The following is a 21,276-nucleotide window of genomic DNA, read 5'->3' as shown; positions in this document are numbered from 1 at the left end:
CATGCTGCTTGAACAATCAGACCCCTCTATGTGCAGTCCTTGGTTGGTGGTTGAGACCCTGGGAGCCATCAGTGTACTTCAAATATATAACTATGGTACATATTTCTGTATACATATTAAAAGATAAAAGGCAAATTAGTAACTATCTGAATCTAGAGAAAGTAATATGGAGAAAAGAGATGGAGCTTTTTATATAAACTAATCTTGCATTACTTTAGTTTTTGAAAGATTATAGAGCTATATAAAACAAAGAGATTAGATTCTGTTTAGGTGAACCATGTTAATGATATGATATTCTACTAGAGAGAATTTAAATATCAGAAATGTATAAGATTCAAGTATGACACTGAACCTTTCAATTTTGGACTGCGTTCTTGTTCTTCCATTTTCCCGGGTTTTATCATCATCTTTCTTGGGTGGAATTATGGTTGGTTCCAAACCAAACAACTCTTGAAGGCGTCCATAAAGATCAGATCGATTGTAGACATGAAATTCAAAGTCATTAACTGTGATATATAATCTGGTTTCTGCTTTTGGATCTAAAGATATGTTACAAAAAAAAAAGAAAAAAAAAGAATGAATAAAACAAAGAGTTTAGTAATGGAAAGAAAGGCTTTAGTCAACTTTCAAGAATTTTAATCACAATATTTTTTGTCAAAACTTGTTTCACAAAGTAAAACAAGCCGACTTACCTATAAGAGAAAGGACATTAGTTCCTATGGAGAAAGTGTCAAGCCATGGTCATGTCAACCATATTAAGAGAATCTTACCAAAGATTTCTTTTGTTCTAAAATAAAATGTTACATTTTCTTAACATCTTTATAACCTAGTCTATTTTTTCACATCCACCTAAAAGATTATATTGCATATTCTTTAAATTGGATAATCAGTTTAAAAACTTTCATTTTAAAAATGAGTGAAAAAAACATATTAACTTTCATCTTAGTAGTAGATGAAACTATAATTTAAAGACCAAAGTGTGAGTGTTTTGGTCCTTCTTAGAAGGAGAACAAAATACTCACAGGAGCAAATGAGATAGAGTGTAGAGCAGAGGCTGAAGGAAAGGCCACCCAGATACTATTGTGGATGCCAAGAAGTGCACGCTGAAAGGAGCCTGATATGGCCCAACCATAGCCTTACAAATACAGAGGCAGACGTTAGCAACCAGCCATTGGACTGAGCTCCGATTCCCTAACAGAAGAGTTAGAGAAGGGACTGAAGGAGTTGAAGGGATTTGGAACCCTTTGGGAAGAACAATATCAACCAAACAGACCCCCCCAAAACTCCCAGGGACTAAGCCATCAAGAAAGGAGCCCACATGACTTGAGCTGCATATGTAACAGATGATGGTCTTGTCATGCACCAAACAAAGGAGAGGTCCTTGGTCCTATGAAGGCTCGATAGATGCCCAGTGTAGGGGAATCAAGGGCGGGGAGGTGGGAGTGGATGAGTTGGTGGAGGAATACCCTCACAGAAGCTGGGGGAGGGAGGATATGATAGGGTGTTTCCAGGAGGGAGGGAAAGGGATAACATTTTAAATGTAAATAAAGAAAATATCCAATAAAAAGAAAACTGTAAGCAAATATAATAAAATGCACTGCCATTCATTCAAATTTTAAAAGAAATTAAGAAAAACAAATCATAAACATTTCCTTTTAGCATATTAATCCTATTAGTTCAATCTTGGGGTATTTTCTCATTACTTTCTAGGACAACTGAAAAGAGGGGAATAAATTTAGTCCTTAAAAAAAATCAATGGCACTAAAACAAAGAAAATATTAACTCCAAGTACTTGATGTCCATGAACTGTAACTTCCTGTTATTTAAGTAGTTCTCTGACCTGGATTCTCTGCTGTTTCTCCAAGTTTACCACTACTAAGAGCTAAGATAATCCCTATTATATCAACCATTCCATCATTCTTCCTTACTGCATATCAAATTCTTAAAAACAGATGATAAGCAGGCAGTGTTTTATTAATATACATTTCAAAATTGTTGTAATTCTTTGTCCAAGTAGTAAGCCAAGAGAAATAAATAAGGCATGAATAGAAAAGAAAGACATCAAACTGTTTGCTAGCAACACGATCTTCTAGTTAGAAAATCCTCAATATTCTACCAGAAACTCTTAAGACTGAAAAAGTGAACTCAGCAAAGTTACAAGATTAAAAAATTAACATACAAAAATGATTAACATTTCTCACACTAATAGCAAGTTTTCAAGAGAACAATCCCAATAGTTACCAAAAATAAAAATAAAAAGTATTTAAGATTAAATTAACCAAAGGAGATAAAGTCCTAAACACTTAAAACTGTAAAACATGAAGGAAAGAAAACTGAATATTAGGAGAAAATATTTTCCATATTCATGGGCTAGAGTATTGTTAAAATTTCACTAATGAAAGTCATCTACAGAGTCAATGTAATCACCTCAAAATTCCAATTTTTTCATAGCTGTGGTGGTTTGAATGAGAATGGCCCCCAGTAGGATCCTAAGTTTAAATACTTGTTTATCAGGGATTGATAGTATCTGAAAGGATTAGAAGGTAAGCATTGTTGGAGGAAGTATATCACTGGCTTTGACATTTCAAAAGCCCACAGCAACGCCAGAGCCCCTTTCCTCCTGCTGCCTGTGGACCGGGATGTAGAACTCTCAGATCCTTCTCCAGCACTGTCTACTGGCATGGTGACAATGGACTAAACTTCTAACACTGTAAGCAAGTCCCAATTAAATGCTTTCCATTTTAAGTGTTGTTGAGTTCACTGAGTCTCTTCACAGCGAGAGAACACTGATCAAGATAGCAGCTAAAGGGAAGATAATCCTAACGTTCTTATGGAACTACAGAAGAACCAAAACTGCCAAGGAAATCAAATCACAGCTCTAAACTTCTGACCCCAAATCATCAAAGATAGGTCATATATTCAATGTTAAACTATATACAAAGTGGCTGCCACTAAAACAGCACAGTACTGACGCAAAGGACAAAAACGGACCACAGAACACAAGAGAACCTAGAAATTAACCCAAGAACTTGGGAAAACAAGTCTCTTTAATAAATGGTGTTGATAACTATAAATCCATATCAATATCTCATCTCAAAACAATATATAAAAATTAAGTGAAAATAGCTTAAAAGACTTGTGAAGCCCCAGATCATAAGACACCAGGGAAAAAATAACAAAAGAGTAATAACTAAATATCACCTTGGTCACTGACATCTAGGCTTGACCCAAAAGACACAGGCAAAAAAGACCAGTGAGATTATGTCAAAATAAAAGTATATTCATTACAAAGGAAATAGCTAACAGAAAATACAAACCATTTGGGAACAAATATCTTCAAACCATACAACTAATAAAAAAAAGTCCTCTGATAAAGATGATACACAGAATATTTAAGGAACTCAAACTACTCCACAGGAAGAAAACAACTGCTTAAGAAATGAACAAGAGACCTAATATTTCCCAAAAGAAACCATATGAATGCTAATATACAAGTAATTAACACCACTAATCATTTGAGGTGTGCTGGCACATACTTATAGTCCAGCTGCTAGAGAGGCTGAAACACAAGGATCTCTTGAGTCCAGGAATTCAAGACCAAGTTGGGTAACATAGCAAGTATGAATAAAGAGAAGCTGAAGAATGTCTTACAAAGATTAGAGTGGCAGGAAGCCATTTTATTCAGAATATGGTCTGGTCTATATATTCAACAGGTGTTAGAAACATAGATAGATATTGATAATATAGTTGAATAATATGGTAAAATGAAAAATTAACTTAAGCAAGACAGAGCTTTGTAAATGCCAAGTTATTAAAAACTATAATGTGGAACATTTAAATACATATAAAGGAAAATTCTGATTATATGATTAAATACTTTCATACTACATGTAAAAATGAGAACTTACCATGCTGTTTCTGCTTTGGGTTATACATTTTCCACCACCGAAAAATGATAAATCCATCCTGAATCCTGAGGGAAGACAGATTACAAAAATAAGAAAACAATTTACATGCTCACTTTTTAAAACTCAGATCGGCTTCAAACTTGTTTTGAAGCCAATGATGACTTTAAACTTTACTTTGAGATCATTCTGCCTCCACTTCCAAGTGCTGGGATTAATCACCACACCTAGCTCTACTCAACTCCTTGTTTCATCACCATTGAGTTAAAACAGAAAGATTGCCTAAATCCAAATTAGAAATACGTATCTAATTGATAAAAATTGTATAGACTTATCATATATAACATATATAAATTACTCAACCAACTCTTCTAATTAGATAAAATGTAACGTTAGGATATATTTACAGTAAAATGAAGTGTTAACAGGAAAATTTTATATTTTTAGAAATATTTTTTATGTATAAAGATTATTTTAAAAGGCAAATCTTTAATTAAAGAGGGTACTAATAAACTCAAAGAAAACTTTCAAAGATACTCTTTCAAATCTAACAATGGCCTATAACTTCATACCTTAAAAGAATTCACTTTCATTCTCAGCTTTATAAATATTATTTTTACTTTGATTTAGAACTATACACAACCACAGAAGTTGTTTCCAATTTTAAACGAGGTATAAACAATGTCAAATCATAGTACTTCTCAATTAATCTATCATTTCTCTATGTTCTCAAGTTTTGAAAAAAAAACATAAAAATAAAGTAAGTTTTTCTTCAAAGCTTACAGAAAATACTTTAATTATGTTACTGTTTCCTAATATATTCAGATTAGTTTTATATTCTCACAGTCAAATTATAGTTGCTAATACATGCTCAATACTTGTATATGCTTACCTTGAATAAGGAGCTAATTGATAACTACCAATAACACTTATTTCATATAACAACCGCTGAAATGGTCAGGTAACTCAATTAATGGTTCAATTTTTCAGCTACAAAGCAAATGAAATTATTCATTTCTATAAACTGCTAGCTAAGAAAATTTTTACTAGTCTAAATGAACTAACCCAAATTAACCCAATGGTAAAAATAATTTTTAAACATTGCTGAAAAAAATCTTTTGATTTATGGCTTATTTGAATACATCATTTTTATATTTCATATTTGTTTGAGTCTCTCTTCACTTTTCATTACCTAATAGACATGTCTTCTGTTATGTAATATATTTCACGAACCATGACTTTTCCAGAAAGAACAGAGAAAGAGAAGGAACCTGTTATAGAAAAAAATCAATGATAATTAACTACAGCAATTCTTTTAATGCACAGTAGAGGATTAAGAACTTAGACAAATCTTAGCCTTTAATAATTAATCTTTACCCATTCTCTTCTCCATATACTTGAAGTTCTTATAAACTCCTCATCTTTCTTTTTCCAATGCAAACAAAAGGATCAAACCACTATGGACTGAACTACGAAATAGCCACAATATGTAACTGCTTCATATAAATAAATCGTTTAATTATAAACATACCCAAACAGTATCTAATTCATCATCTTTCTCTATTAACCTGTCTACATCAGTCATTTTCCCTAATTAACAGAAGATAATTTATATTTCAGAGAAGATGTTCTTGTGCTTATTAAGAAGCACTTGAATATGAAGACTGTTGGAGGGGCTCTATGCAGCCACTCACTGCCCATTCTGCCAAATAACCATTACGATTCCCAAGGAACCTGGCTTCCTAGCGCAAATTCCCACCCACTTGCACATGTTCTCCTGAGAGTAAGAAACTGACTACAACTGGCCACAAAACGGAATATACAAAATTATACCATCTTATAGAGTTTTAAAGTATCAACCTTATAAAAAGGGGGGAAAGCCTATATTGAATATTCAAAGTCAAGACAGATTCTAAGGAAACTTTAAGTATTTTAAGTTTCTCAAGTATTTTTAATAAGTACATTTTATTTAAAAAAATAAAGAGCAAATTACTTTAGGAGCAAAGTTACTTTAGAAACACTTTAAGCTGTAAGAATAGGGTAAATAACCAAATGGCAGCCCATTTCTATCTAAGGAATGTTACAGGAAAGGCCAGACACATTGATTACTTCAAACACATAAATAATAATGTTCCAAAGCTACTATTTATTTACAAATTATAAATTTATAATATATTATCTTATAATTACATGGAAGAAATAGTGTTATATGCACTTACCAATATGGATATAGCCATGTTTATATAATCTGTTAAGAACCAGTGTTAAAATAAGACCAACATTCCGAGAATTATAGTATGTGAGATAAATAATCCATCCACAAGACAAAATGGTAGCTGTTGAGAGGGAAAACAAGTCAACAAAAACACAATTTACTACCATATAGTAATCTGTACTCTGACAATACTTGCAATCTGAAAATCATGGATTGCTTCTTTCTTATACAACTTTGTTTTTCCTAGTTACTTGCCAAACAAAAAATAATTAAAAATTTAAAATGTATGTTCTAATCAGATTAAACTGGAATGTTTCATGAACTTGTAGGCATTGCTCCATGCTTCCACCTTCACTTTTGGTTAATAAAACTGAAATAAGGAGTTATTCTGACAGGTGTTTGCTTGTATGTGTAAAGTGGTGCTTCACCCTTACAGCCTTCAACATTCTTTCTCTGTTCTGCATATTGTTTACTCCCTCTTCTCTGCCCATGATTCCCAAGTTGGTCTATCCAATGGTATTCCATAAATCCTGTGTGTTCTGTTCATACTGTCTTACAATTTCATTTTGATTATTCTCTGAATATTCTAGTTCATCTATCATGTCTTCAAGCCCTGGAATTCACTTTTCATTTGATCTATTTATTTTATAGTGAGACTTTCTCTAAGTTTTTTTTTTAATTTTTAATTTATTGGCACTTTCATTTCCAAATTTTCAAACTGATTTATTTTCAATACTTCTAAATGTCTCTATTGAATGCCACTTTCTTATCTCTGTATTGACATCTTTATTTCACTCAATTGTTTGTGCTCCTTGAATTTGTTCAGTTTATTCATGTTCTCTCCTTCCACTGAACATTCTTTAATATTCTTTTTGACTTCCTTGAGATTTCATCTCATTTGCTCTCATTGGAGTCTCTTACTATCTAATTAGGAATTTTCAAATACACAGTACAACCTTGCTTATTTATGTCTCTTGCAGGTCTGTGTTGGGATATAAACATCTGAGATTAGATCATCTTTAATCACCCACTTTTTTTATCAATGCAAGTATGTGTTCAAGTGGAACTAAGTTGTAATATGGTTAAGGTGTCATTTTCCTCATTGGACTTGACTCAACTCTGAGTCAAGCTACTATTGACTGCAAGGCAATCTATTATGAAAACAGGATACTCTTTAATTAACAGTTGCCCCAACCCTAATAATTTTGAATGAGTACAAAACACAGTGTGCGACAAGGCGGTAGTTACTAACAGTGATGAAAAAAACAAAGTAAAGCTAGTGATTTGTATTAGAGCAACAGACAGGAAGCAAACAGAAGGGTGTAACAGTAAAGGTAGCTCCATTTAGTAGTTAAATGAAGAAAGATATAAAGAAATGCAATCAAACAACTTCAAAGCACCTAAGTGCTTGGGAGACTGAAGCAGACAGACTCACAAATCCTGGTCATCTGTTCTTAAGGAAAGCAAAAATTACGAGGGAGAAAGAGAACAGGGCAGAACAAAGATGGTCCATTAGACTGAATTAGATGCAGGAGAAATATAAACAAGAAGGAAAGAGAAATGGGTGGAGTACAAAGTCTGATTGTGATTTCTTACATGGGCCTGGTGGCCTGATCTTCCTGTAGGCCATGTCTCATGGTGCCCAAAAGCACAATGCCACCTCTCCCTCTGCACAGTTCCCAAGACTTGTTTTCCATTTTTTTTTGTTCTTTCACTACTGAAGCCACTGTTTTTCTTCCACCCATGGCTTATTGGGTAGCTGCATTCCAACCACACCCAGTTTATTCCCCAAAGATTCTATCAGCATCTCCATTCCTCTCAGTAATGCACTGCCCTGCCCTGCCCAGCAAAAGCCTGCTGCAAGAAGCCAGTAAAGAACAAAGGGCTCAGCTTTTTTACCTGCCAAGGGACAGGTAAGCAGCTTTTGAGCTGCTGCCACAACAATCAAATCATTCCTTTTTAGACCTCAGCCATGCCTCTTAGTGATTTTTTTAAACTTAGAAAACTATCAGTATTAAAAAAACAATGAATCAACAATCTCTCCATTTAGATAAGTAGGGCCAACAGTGCTTTCATGAGGCGCTGAGCTTGGATCTCCAGTACCCCCATAAAAGCTAGGCATGGCATCATGCAACTGCAAAACAGACCTGGTGAGCTAGAAACAGCAAGATCCTCAGAGTTCACTGGCTAACTAGCCTAGTGGAAACAATGAGCTCCAAATTTGTTGAAAGACCCTGTCTTGAGATATAAGGTAGAGAGAAACTGAGGAAAGCACCTGATGTCAACTTTAGACTCCACAAATCACACACACACACACTCCAACATGTGCATATGCACATACAAAATATAGAGTAGTAGAACACAAGAATTTTTGTCAAAAGGAACATTAAATAGGCTGCCTAATCCTAAAATATCTACAGTAACTGTTATGACAATAACACATTTTTGAAGAATGTCACTGATTATGGTAGAGCAAATGATAGTCTAATTAGTTATGAATAGTCATCTACAAGATTTATATTTTAAGACACCTTATTCATGAATATAAGAAAGGAAAAATAAAAAGTATTGTTTTGATAATGAATTGCCCTTTGCTTTTTAAGGTGTTAGTCTTTCTAAGGAGAAAGTAATGTATAGGTTAAGAAGATGTGACCTACCAACATTGCCATAAAATCTTAACTTCGTTCAAAATTTTGTTGCAGAGTTTTTAGAATAGTAAGCAAGTCCTAACAGAACACCATATTTCTTAAACTTGCACTAGCTACAACAGCTCTGTCAGCTTCATTACGTAAGTACTACAATTTCACCACAAAAACTGTTTTTAGAAAAATTCTCTTTTTATTGCTACTGGGTTTTTTTTGTTTTTTGTTTTTTTTTTTTTTTAAGGTCTGAGTGTATTTCTTTAAAAATGACATGAGGCTTTTACAATCATTGCAAAAGAGAAATGAAAAATCTGGCAGCTCAACAGTTGAGGTACATCTGAGGCTATCTGAAACATACTGGGTCTAAAGCAGCAGCTATCTCCTCTGAACTGGTGCTGCATCCCCCTGGGCCCAAGTGCTCTGGGCCCGGGGGACTGCGAGAGATACATGAATCTGAGTCCTAGCCCATCTAAGTTCTAGTGCTAGTCCTGTATGTGAGTCCAAGTCTTTCTTCTCCCAGTCCTTCTGTTAGACTCCTGTTTTATTTTTTTTTTCCAAAAAAAAGAAAAGAAAAGAAAAAAAGGAATTTATATAGAACAGGAAAAAAAATCAGGAACTGTACATGACAGGAAAGAAACAAATCTCAAATAAGGAAAAATTCTGCAACCTAATTAATCTCAGGTCATTTCCAATGCTGCTTTTATGAATTTGTATTTCACACTAATATTAAAGTTCTATTTCATATTAATACTCAGTATTTATAGGAAATGGAGGAAGTCTGAGAGACTGAAGTCCTCGGGTAAATGTGGACAGTTGACATGAGCATAGCCATTCTGGGGACTATATGTCTCAGCCCCATGGGAGTGGCAAAGTCTTGCCCAAGTAAAGCACAGATGAATGCAAAGTTTTCCTCAGGGCTGAGAGTACATATAACTAACCAGGTACTTAACAAACCAGCAGCTGTAGCTTTCCTCCTCAGAATATTCACAGCCTGAGACTGCTCTAAAGAGACCTCTCACTGAGACTAGCCAGCCCCTCCCCTGTGCTGTCCTTAATAAATACACTGAGGTTTGGGGCCATGAAGCAGTAGGTGCAAATCATCAGATTGTACACACCTGACTCCTTCTTCTGTATGTGTGTCTGTCTTCATTTCCTCACCTTATCTCATCAGGATTCAGGGACCCAAGAGTGCAGGGCACTGCAAATATTCATCTTAATTTTTGGCCTCTATTAATAATTTACAGTAGCTTTGTCAAATAGCAGAACTCAAAGTCTAAACTGTAATTCAATCCTTCCTACTAATTATGAAACATCATTATTCCTTCAATACATGTGTCACTTCTACCCATCCTCCTACCTTATAGTATATGGCATCAAGTCATGAAAGGAGGCAAAAGCATGCACGTAGGGAAAACAGCTATGTAACCCATGAACCTTATTTAAGGTCATGGACCACAGTGGTCCAACATATTGAAATGGAAAAAATTAAAGCCTATTTTTATAAAACTGCTTTGCATGTTGAAACAGCACATGCAAACAGTATAGCATTGCATTCAGTATAGCAAAGATGTGGAAGAGTATCAGTAAGTCTCCTTTTCCTTTCTACCCTTTCTATTTTCCCTTCTATACTTTGAGTTTCTATTCAGCTTAAACACCATGATTTCATGTTAATTTGTGCACAGTAACAGCCTCTTTCACTAGTATTATTTTTCTACCTTTTCTCCTTCATAATCAGTTGGCCATTCATTGACTCCTTTCCTCTCTCCCCTTCCCTTCTCTAACATTAAATTATGCACTGTTTGAACTATGTATATACATAGAAAACTTCTAGACAATTATACAAAAAAAGGTATAAATAGTATAAGCCACTGCCATTTTCCCCCAACTGAGAAACAAAGAAATGAAAATAAAGTATTAAATATGTTGTTTCACTATAAAATGTTTACCATGAACATTTATCACATTTATAATAAAAATGTTTGTATATGTGTTGGAGTAGGGATGGGGAAGGTAATTTAAAACAGGCAAAATAAGCTAAACACAATCAATGTTTTTTCTCCCCCACCTCTCTTAAGACAGGTAAGTAGGCAGCCTAAGGGGGAAAAATCAGAGCAGTTTCCAGAGCAAATATTCAAAGGACATACATAAATTCTTCTTTCCTAAAGAGAGCAGGATGATACTATAGCATTCCAGGTTCAGTCAGCCACTGCCTAAAATCTGGCAGTTGTTAATACATGCAGAAAACACATACTCTACTTACCAACAAGAAGCCAAACAACATTGGAATTGTGTTCTGTAAGAAAATCTTCTAACTGAGTGATACTGGGGACAATGCTGTCATTCTTCCTTTGATCCATTACTGGTGTTATTCCAGAACATCTAAAGGCCTAAAGGAGATTAACAAACTTGAAACCAAAGATTCATAAAACTGCAACAAAAATCATGTAAAGGGATAAAAGATGAATTAACAAGGCTTGTTAAGTCGCCTTCTATTTCTTTCACTGAGAACGCAAATAAACAACTAGTGAAATGTGTACATATTTCTATCTAAATATAAGACCATGTTTCACATTAGTAATGTCTTGATTTTATCATTCAGGGCAGGCAAATCTCTGGGAGTTCAAGGCAAACCTTGAGTTCCAGGGTAGCCAGAATTACATAGAGATACCCTGTCTCAAAGAAAAAAAAAAAGGAGTAGTTACTAAGAAAAGCATGACTACTATTAAAGCTCAAATAAAAGCTTATTTTAATATGGAATATTAAGCATCTACATAATTTCTCATCTAGATTGTCCCCAAAAGTTGTCACTTAATATTATACTTATATATTAAATTAGATAAGTCTTCATAATCTCCATCACTTCTCTGTATTTTCCAGTATTTGACAAGATTTCCTAGTCAAGTTCACTCTAGGTAGCTTGTGAATAGTTAAATGATCTCTTGCTTTCAGATGCTCAGGACAAATTATAATAAGATGTCACAAACTATGAGCAGACACGGCCAATTGTATAGATAAATATGTATATAGATATATATGCATTATGGTTTGAATAAGATAGCCTCATAGGCTCATATATTTGAATGCTTAGTCAGCAAGAAGTGGAACTCCTTGACAGGATTAGAAGGATTAGCAGGTATGGCCTTGTTATACAAAGGATGTCACTGAGGGTGTGCTTTGAGATTTCAAAAGCCCATGCCAGTGTCTGGCTGTCTCTCTCTGTCTCTTTGTTTGTCTTCTCCCCATCCACTCTACAGATCAGGATAAAACTTTCAACTACTTCTCTAGCACCATGCCTACCATCATGATGATAATGGACTAAGTCTCTGATACTGTAATCAAGCACCCAGTTAAATGATTTCTTTTATAAGAATTGCCTTAGTCATTGTGTCTTTTAATATCAATATTAGGTATCTTAGGTATCTCCTAAGACAATATGCATATTCATACAAGTAGCATAATTGTGATTATTTTATATACAAAGAATGAATACAAATAAAGTTCTTATGTTATAATTAAAAGACAAGAGAGATATTTCCCTTTAGGTACAGTATTTACACAATTAACCCAGGCCTCTTACCACAAAAAGTATCCAGGAATAATCCAATTTAAAAAAAAAATTTTTTTTCAAAGAAAAGGGGGGAAAAGGATCAAAAAGAGAACTGCATTGTTAATATTCCTTTGACCAAGTAGCACATGTAAGTCTGGGGAAAAAAATGACAGTAAATCTTTTCAAAATGGACAAAGAATGATGAAGATAACTTTTTCACTGAAATTCAATAAATATGACTTGTCAACTTTCTAAATATATTTTGATTGTTCACCATGACTCTCACTTTGAGGATCACAATAAATAATAATTTCTAAGTGTGTACTCTGTGTGTTGTGTGTGTGTGAAATATTAGTATAGCATAAAGAAGTAAACATCTTAAAGTAAAATGAGAGGGTGTAGGACAAGAGACAATGAAAATGCTGTGAAACAACAGAAAAGCTAGAGAAAATAATGGAAAAAGGGTTTACATTTACATTTTTCCCACTGTTTACAAACTGAGTAAGACACTGTTAGATTTCTCAAAGTACTGCAAAACCTGTCACCAGCTTAAATTTTAGAAGGAAGGGATCACTTTATAATACATGAACATTCTCTTTCATCCTTTTATGTTCAACAGGTTTTTTAACTTAAATAGAAGACACACACTTTGAAAAGACCCATAGTTTAAAAATACAAATGTGTGAGGACACACAATTGATATTTAAGGCCAGTAAAATGCATCTCAAAAATAAGTAAATAAATATCTACATATTTTATAATGAATTACATGTGATAAAAAGGCATGTACCTGTTTATGTTAATTTTTATCATCTTAGAGATGTCAAATAATTATATACTCAAGGAGACAGGGTCTATTACTGACTTTAACTGACAGATATGTTATGGCATTCAAATCTCCACATAAAAGATACTTTGTTTCTAATCAAGCCCAAGAAGTAGTGACCCATCCACAAAAGAAGACAGAATCCTCATCCAAAATCACCAGTATCTTTCACTCTAACAACCCATTATTTTTATCAAAGGAATGAAGGAAGAGGGTGTTGAGGCAGCAAAGGCATAAGTCTGCAGGTTCAGTATCTACCAGCATTCTCAATAGCCAATTAATGCAAAATGTCTAAGAAAAACCATCAGACAAAAACCACAATGTTTATAACACATCTTGAGCTAGTAAAGACCTCTGCCATATTTTGATTGAGAATGGCCTCCATAGGCCCATATGTTAAACTACTTGGTCCCCAGTTGGTGTAGTTGTTTGGGAAAGACTTGGGAGGTGTGGCTTTGTTGGAGGAGGTGTGTCACTGGGGAAGGGCTTTGTGGTTTCAAAACAACCTCATCATTGCCAGTGTGGCCCTCTCTGCCTCTTGCTTGAGGATCTGGGAGCTCTCAGCTGCTGCTCCAGCCACATGTTCTCATTTGCTCTGTCACCACACTAACCACCCAAACTGTGTGGATCCATAAGCCAAATTAAAGTCTTCCTTTTATACGCTGCCTTGGTCATGAAGTCTTTATTATATAATATAGCAGCTGCTCTCAGGAAATGGGCTATTGCAGTGACAAGCCTGACCATGCCATTTTTGTTGTTTTTGTTTTGGGAGAATGTGGAAGACTTCAGGACTTTGGATGAGAAAAGCAGTTGAATACTGTAAGCAAAGCTTAAGCTCCTACTTTCTAAGTAGGAGCATAAAAAGAAGGTAGACATACTGAGAGAAATGTGGATTATGGAGGCCCAGCTCAAGAGGTTTTAGAGGGGAAAAATATTAGCAACTCATCTCAGACTACTTTCATGGAATTTTGGCAAATAAATAAATAAAGTAAGTGCCTGCCTTTAAACTTTGTCCTAAAACTCACCTGAGGATAAGTTTAAAAGTAATAGTAATTTCTTTGGCAGTGAAAATTTCAAGACAGCCTAATACTGGCTCTGTCACATAGTTATTAGTAATCGCACTTATGCAGGTCTACAGTGAAGAAGAGCAAGTAGGGCAAATGGAAACACAACGTACAACTTGAAGAAAAAAAGTGCACTAGGAAATGTAGTGTTGGAACCAAGGCCTGTTCTGATCAAGCACTGGAATAAAGGGAGGTACACTAAGGTAAGACCTCAGTCAACTAAGCCTCCAAGCTGTGAAAAGAAAAAGCCCAAGTAATTTATAGGCAACAACAAATTAAAGCCACAGTAAATGTGAGGCCAGGCTCCATCCCAAGTGAGCAGCAGAATGTGGCGTCATGAAGGATAAAAGAGTAAAGGATGACAGAAACTTCCTCAGTGGTTAAGAAGAACCACTGAGGGCAGGCATCTGACAGGGAAGTCCCTGCATGGAGACCCTAAGGGGCCACTGTCTGAAGCTCTATAAATTAAACCAGACTTGTGTAGGAGATCTCAAGATTTTAGAGGTGCCACAGCCATGGGATATCAGTCAGAGAGAGTTGAATAGAGGAAATGGAACCAGCCCACGAATGAGGAGTGTGCTGCGGGCAGAAAAACTGCACAGAAAGAGCCATCTAAGCCTCTGATGTCAGACATGGAGCTCAGGATTTGGGCTTTTCCCTACTAGGTTTCAGTCTTTATTCCAGGCTGAAAGGCCAGTTTTTCCTTACTATAACCTATTCTTCCCCCCCCTTAAAATTGGAATCCATATTCTAAGCCATATTTGCTTTTTGATTTTTCACAGGCTTACAACTGAGAGATTGCTTTGAGTCCCAGAAGAGACTTAAAACTTTGGGTTTTTAAACAGTTTGAGACCAAAAGGTGTTTTTGAAGTTGGACTAGATGCATTATGCATTGTGATATAGCCACAAGTTGATGAGGCCAGGGAGTGAAATGTGGTGGTTTCCCAGTTGGTGAAACTGTTTGTCAAGGCTTAGGAGGTGTAGCCTTGGAATAGGTGTGTCAATGGAGGCAGGCCTTAAGACTTCATAAACTAGTGCCATTCCTAATATGCACTCTGCCTCCTGGCTATGGATCAAGCAGGAAGCTCTCAGCTGCTGCTCTAGCCGTCTGCCACCATGTCTTTGTTCCACCATCATACACACTAACCTTCTAGGACCATAAGCCAAATTAAAATGCCCTTTATTTTGCCTTGGTCATGTGTCTTATCACAGCACTAGAAAGAAAACTAATAGAGCCTTTAATAGGAAGAGCATAACCTGGCATATGGCAATGGATCTAGGCAACAGAATAACTCTGGCTATACAGCTCAGCCACATCTCACTGTACACCAACTGCTTCATGAAGAGAAGCTGGAAGCTGATGTAAGGAACCTACTGAATGACCTTCATACAGCAAATAATTCAAGAGAAACAAAGATGCTTCTTTTATCTTCTTCTACTATTTCATCGTTTATCAGAATTTCAGTCTTTCCAAGGAGCTTAAAATGATGTCTGCTACATAGTACTCTATATCTATTAAATGAATTAAATTGTTTTTATCCATGACTTTTACTATTCTCTAAAGAATCCATAATTTTTTTGTTTTTTTTGAGACAGGGTTCCTCTGTGTGTAGCCTTGGCTGTCCTAGAACTCACTCTGTAGACCAGGCTGGCCTCGAACTCAGAAATCCGCCTGCCTCTGCCTCCCAAGTGCTGGGATTAAAGGCATGCGCCACCACTGCCCGGCCATAATTTTTTTTTAAAAAAAGAAAATTACTTGAAGTAAGCTGAAGTTGGGTAATTGTTGCAAGCCTATACCAAGAAGCTAAGGCTTGAGGGGGGGTGCAGAGGGGGGGAGTGATCTCTAGCTCCAGGCAAGCCTTGGCTACAGAGATCTTTATCTGTGCTTAAAAAGCAAATTACTACAACAATGACAAGCATACACAGAGAGACATATAAATATTCTTTTTTAAGTCTTTTGTAAACATGAGGAGATAATTAGTAAGCAAAAGACAAGCATTCAGGTAGTTGGTGATGATTCCCTGGGCTTTCTTCTGCCAATGCAAAAGTTAAGCACTTGAGTTAATTATCAATCAGGTTATCAGCAGTCCAAAATGCAGATGGAATAATTTGTGGGTCACAGGTGGACCGAATCACAAATGAAGCATAAAGTTAACTTTTCTCTATCTGGACTTTAATAAGAAATTAGATTTTTTTAAAATCAGGCAAAAATACTTACACAAGATTTTTTGATTTATTTTGCTTAATTTTTTAATCTTCAATGTTGTTTATCTTTCCTCTTCTGAAGGTCCTTCTGCAGCGCTTCATCTTAACAAGTCTGAAAAGAGCAGCATATCAACCAATTAGAGAAGGTATCCTAACTTTGTTGGTAGAGCAACCTTTTCAAATTAAATTATTTAAACATACCAGGAAACTCTTCAGTATTGGTCCAAAAATACATTCCCTCATAACAAGAACTCTTAGACCTCAAATAAGACTAAAATAACTTCAAACCCACATTATATGTAAAAGGAACATAGGAGTTGATGAGGTAGGAGTCAGGATGCTAATGGTGTAAGGCGCACTTTAAAAGTGCAGCCTTGAAAGAGTTTTTCTACTGACACTACTGAGTCTGCTGGAAAGAAGTGTGCCGCCTCTGTTTCCTTTCTACTCTGGGCACCTGGCACATTTTACCACAGGGGACTCGCCTTGCAAACTTTTAAGGCATTTGGGCAATGGGGTGGCATGTTGACTGAGGGACCATAAAGTGAGAAAGCCAGGTTTGAAACAGTTCTGTTCCAAGGTTCTCGGCTACAAAGTGGGTTAAGACCTCACCTAATAGTACGGTTACAAACGGTACGGGCGCGTATTAAAATGGCACACAGCAGTCATTGTTAAGTCAAACATTCTGATTAATTCATCCACATTTATATTTGTCTGACTAAATCTGCTTCATTGCCATGCATGGGATGAAAGCAGCAACACGAAACCACCTGAAACCTATCTTCTCAGTTCCACAACCCATGACTGCTCAGAGGAAATTTACAAGAATTCGTTCCCTTCACCGGACATCCCACCGTCAACACCAGAACCAATGGGGCGAGGAAAGAAGACAACTAACACTCCCCGGATGGAAGATAACCGCTGTGGACCTTCCACTGGCCGGAGAGGTGTCCACTCTGGTGCGCCCGAGCAGACGAGGGCCGAGCCATCCCAGGGCGCTCGGCCCTGCCCACCCCGCCGGGTCCGCGCGCGCCCGCCCGTCCGCAACCCCGGCACCTGGCTGTCAGGGCGTGCTAGGCCTCCACCTTAACCTCCGACCTCCGACCCGCGCCGCAGCCGCGACCCCGCAAACCTTCCAGGCTCACCCGGAAAGGCGCTGCCCACCCCACCTCCTCCCAGCCCCTCACCGCGCGCAGCCTCTCGAGCTCCTCTCACCTGCCAGCACAGCAGCCCCGAGTCGGGACCTCCGCTGATGCCTACACCCTCAGCCTGCAGCTGCTCCAGCTCGGCCGGCCGCCTCGGACACCCATAGGGCGGAGGAGCAGAGCCAAGGTAGGAGCGGAGGCTAGCGGCACTGCAGCTGCGTCAACCGGCGGCGTACTACGTCAGGGCGCCGGCGCCTCAGGGTACGCCGCTCTGGCCCCGCCCAAGAACCGAGTTGGCCCCGCCCCTCGCTGGCACCCGGCCGGCAGGGAGAAGTTCCGCCTGGGCCGGGGGCGGGGTCTAGGCGGGGGCGGGGCCTGGGCCTTGGAAGGCCCTGGGCAGAGGGATAGGGCTTAGGCCATAGGATGAGGTCAAGGGGCCAGGCCTGAGCTTCAGGTCCAAACTAAAGAGGAAAGTTGGCACCTGTGCCTGGAGGTGAGTCCTGCTTTACAACAGAAAAGGCCTGAGCAGAGGGATGGGGCCCTGTCCGCAGGATGTAGCCTAGTCTGAAAGACACAGGTCACTATTGATTTGAAAACTACCTTGTTCTAGATTCCAATTGGGGAGGTAAACATCTTCCGGATAATGTAAACAGTATAATCAACATAGGAAAAGGAAGGAAGAAAAAGAAGAGTCTGTTAGCTATGACATGCATCGCACAGAAGATGCATTTGGTGTGTGAAACACTGACGGAGGAAATCAGCCAAATACTTTATTATTCTATTAATGAACTTAGTTTGTGCTCACCACTCTGAGTACCACTTAGCAAGTGAGCCATGGCTAACAACTTTCTAAATCAATGTTTAGGACAGATACTTGACCTGTGTATTTCTTATGCACAAATTGTGTAAAGCAAAGCATTCAACAGTCTTGACCGTGTGAAAGATTGCTTGGAACAGAGTGGAATGTGCTTATAAGACAACTGGAAATGGAAACAGCAAGATCTAACTGTTGAGCAGGACTTACATACTCCCTTATCTTCCTTAAGTTCTACAAAGAATATTCTTATCCTCCTTTTCTTCCAATTCACAAATTCAAAACCTAAGGCTCAGGAAGTTGAAGTACTTTATCAGTTTAGAGAGCTAGGATTTGAACCCCAGCACCAGAGCTTCCAGTTCATTCTCTACACTACCTCTACCTGCCAATATCTAAGCCTCTGGTTCTAAGAGTTCAGGTCATTCAACATTTCCACATGGGGGTGAGAGCATCCACTTTTAAACAGATGTGAAGCCAGATATAAGACTAATAAATAAAGTCTTAGCACAAGTTCTTTGAACTAGAAAGTGACTGAGATATGATTCAGTTTCCCCAAAACAAAACTGAAACTAAATTGCCTCAGAGATAAGAGGAAGATCTTAGGCTAGCAAGAAGGTAAGTGTAACTCACTGCAGACTTCCTCGACAGTGAGTGAGGAGACTCTGGACATTCACGTGTCTCCTTTCCTCTCATCCCCATGACTAAGAGCCACCCTGAGCTACAGGTGTAAAAGAGATGACATCATCAAGATGAATTATTCATTGCAGAGCTTTTCTATTCCAAAGGCCTCTAACCCTGTGAAGATGGTTAAGGGAGAGTTCATGTGGCTTACGAAATTGACATAGCAGCACTTCCTAGCTCCCGAACCTTCTCCTACTTTAACCTTTCACCAGTATGTGAAAAATGCAGATGGTGTCAGAAACAAACAAACAAACAAACAAACAGCTGAACACAGCTAATGCATGCATAGCATCCCAGCACATTGGAGGCTAACACAGGAGAATCCTGGATTTGAGACCAATGGAGAAAGTTCTGGGCCAGCCTGAGCTACATCAAAAGACCATATGTCAAAAAGTGAAAAGAACAACAAAAAGAGTTTCATGACCAAAACCAGTTAATGATGTTTTGTGCTATAACTTTTTACTTTGAAATCACAGGCAGTTCACAGGAAGTTGCAACAGTCACACAACATGATCTTATCCACTCCCTCTGATGGTTCTGTCTTATATGAGTATAATACAATATGAAAACATATTTTACGCTGGTATGATGTAGCTCTATGCCACTTTGTCATGTCTAAGTTCATGTAATCATCACTGCACATCACACAGAGATCTCCTTCCTGCTGTTCTTTATGGTCATTTCCCACTCTTCTCCAGGGCTATCCCTAATCCCTGCTGTGCTGGATGGTTTTAGGTTAACTTACACAAGATAAAGTCACCTGAGAGGAGGGAGCCTCAATTATAAAAAAGCCTACATAAATCTGGCTGTGGGCAAGTCTATAGGACATTTTCTTAATAGTGACTGACGGGAGAGGGTCCACCCCTTGTAGGTGGTGCTATAAGAATATGTTCTGGCCAAGTGTAGGGGAAGGGGGTGCCTTGGTGGGCCCATGCGAAGGCATCCCTTCCCCCTGAGGGACCAGACACATGCCGGTATAGTATAGAATAGAGTTTATTTAGGGCATGGGGAGGGGACTTAAGAGGGTAGCAGAGGCAGAGAAAGGCAGAGAGAAGAAATGAGTAGAGAAGTAAGGGGCGGGCCATGACTAGGTGGAAAGAGGGAGGAAGGAAATGGGGAGAGTGGGGGAACAAAGGGACAAGAGGCAAGGTAGACAAGCAGGAGTAAGAGAGAGGAGGGGCAAGCAGCCCCTTTTATAGGGCCAGGCCTACTTGGCCTTTGCCAGGTAACGGTTGGGTGGAGCATACCTGGCTGCTGCCAGGAACTGTTGGGGTGGAGTTTAGACAGAATACCAACACTATCCCTGTGGGGTCCTGGGTTCTATAAGAAAGCAGGCTGAACATGCCATGGGAAGCAATCCAGTAAGCAGCACCCTCCATGGGCTCTGCATCAGCTCCTGCCTCCAGGTTCCTGCCCTGCTTGAATTCCTGCCCACTGCTTTTGGTGTTAAGTGATGTTTGATGAACTGTGACTGAAATTAACCCTTTCCTCCCCAGGTTACTTTTGGGCATGGTATTTCATTACAGCAAGAGAAACCCTAAGACACCTAGCAATCACTATCTGGGTCCTTGTGACTATGCAGAAAAAAATTGACCACCAAGGCGTCCATCAAAAAGGAAAAGACAAAGACCATAAGCATGCTCAGCACTTACATCCTTCTAGCTTTCAATTTCTGGCCGACTGCTCATTGACCTTACAGGGAAGACTCTCACATGATTTGCCTCCCTAGAGACAAGTCCAAGTGATGAGTGCTCACAAGCCAGGACAAGGACACCGCGCCCTGTCAGTTTCACATAAACTTTAATGAGAAACTGAATAGTCCAGATCAAAAAGATCCCACCAGAAATGTTTTGTACTGCCTCAGGAAGCTGAAGCAGGAGGATTGTCCAGAGATCAAGGTCAATCTTGGCTACAAAGTGAATTTCAGATGAGCTTGTGCCCAACACTCCACCCAAACAAAGAAGTGGGATAGAGCAAAATTAAGTACTCATGAAATGCCATATGGTAACCTGCCAGTTTGTAAACTATACAAATTTTTTTTTTAAAGAAAAGAAGAAAAGAGAGAAGAGGGAAGAGGGAAGAGATGAGGGGTGGAAATGTGAGTGGAAATATTATACTTAGTAAAGCTTGAAATGATGTATGAAAATATATACAAGCTATTTGAATATATATTTCTCAGGAAGTCTACAAAAATTAATAAACACATAAAAAAATGCTCAAAATCTTATATGGACA

General features: G+C 38.0%; 1 protein-coding gene across 6 annotated transcripts in view; it reads right to left on the bottom strand.

Annotated features, from left to right (window-relative positions):
- Kiaa1109 (KIAA1109 ortholog) overlaps positions 1 to 17,797 on the bottom strand; it is a 191,747-nt gene extending 173,950 nt beyond the window's left edge. For all 6 annotated transcript variants that reach the window (XM_031376638.1, XM_031376640.1, XM_031376643.1 and 3 more), the window contains exons 1-7: positions 17,617 to 17,797; positions 16,418 to 16,516; positions 11,023 to 11,149; positions 6,125 to 6,241; positions 5,098 to 5,176; positions 3,909 to 3,973; positions 353 to 539 (exon numbers count right to left, since the gene is read on the bottom strand). In XM_031376638.1, the coding sequence (XP_031232498.1) occupies positions 353 to 539; positions 3,909 to 3,973; positions 5,098 to 5,176; positions 6,125 to 6,241; positions 11,023 to 11,119 (545 nt within the window). In that variant the 5' untranslated portion in view covers positions 11,120 to 11,149; positions 16,418 to 16,516; positions 17,617 to 17,797. The remainder of the gene's footprint in view (positions 1 to 352; positions 540 to 3,908; positions 3,974 to 5,097; positions 5,177 to 6,124; positions 6,242 to 11,022; positions 11,150 to 16,417; positions 16,517 to 17,616) is intronic.
- Positions 17,798 to 21,276: the final 3,479 nt, after the last annotated feature.

This window comes from Mastomys coucha, unplaced genomic scaffold (genome assembly GCF_008632895.1).
Source record: "Mastomys coucha isolate ucsf_1 unplaced genomic scaffold, UCSF_Mcou_1 pScaffold17, whole genome shotgun sequence".
Classification (NCBI taxonomy): domain Eukaryota; kingdom Metazoa; phylum Chordata; class Mammalia; order Rodentia; family Muridae; genus Mastomys; species Mastomys coucha.
Note: the sequence above shows the minus strand (reverse complement) of the source record. Positions and strands in the feature narration are given on the sequence as shown.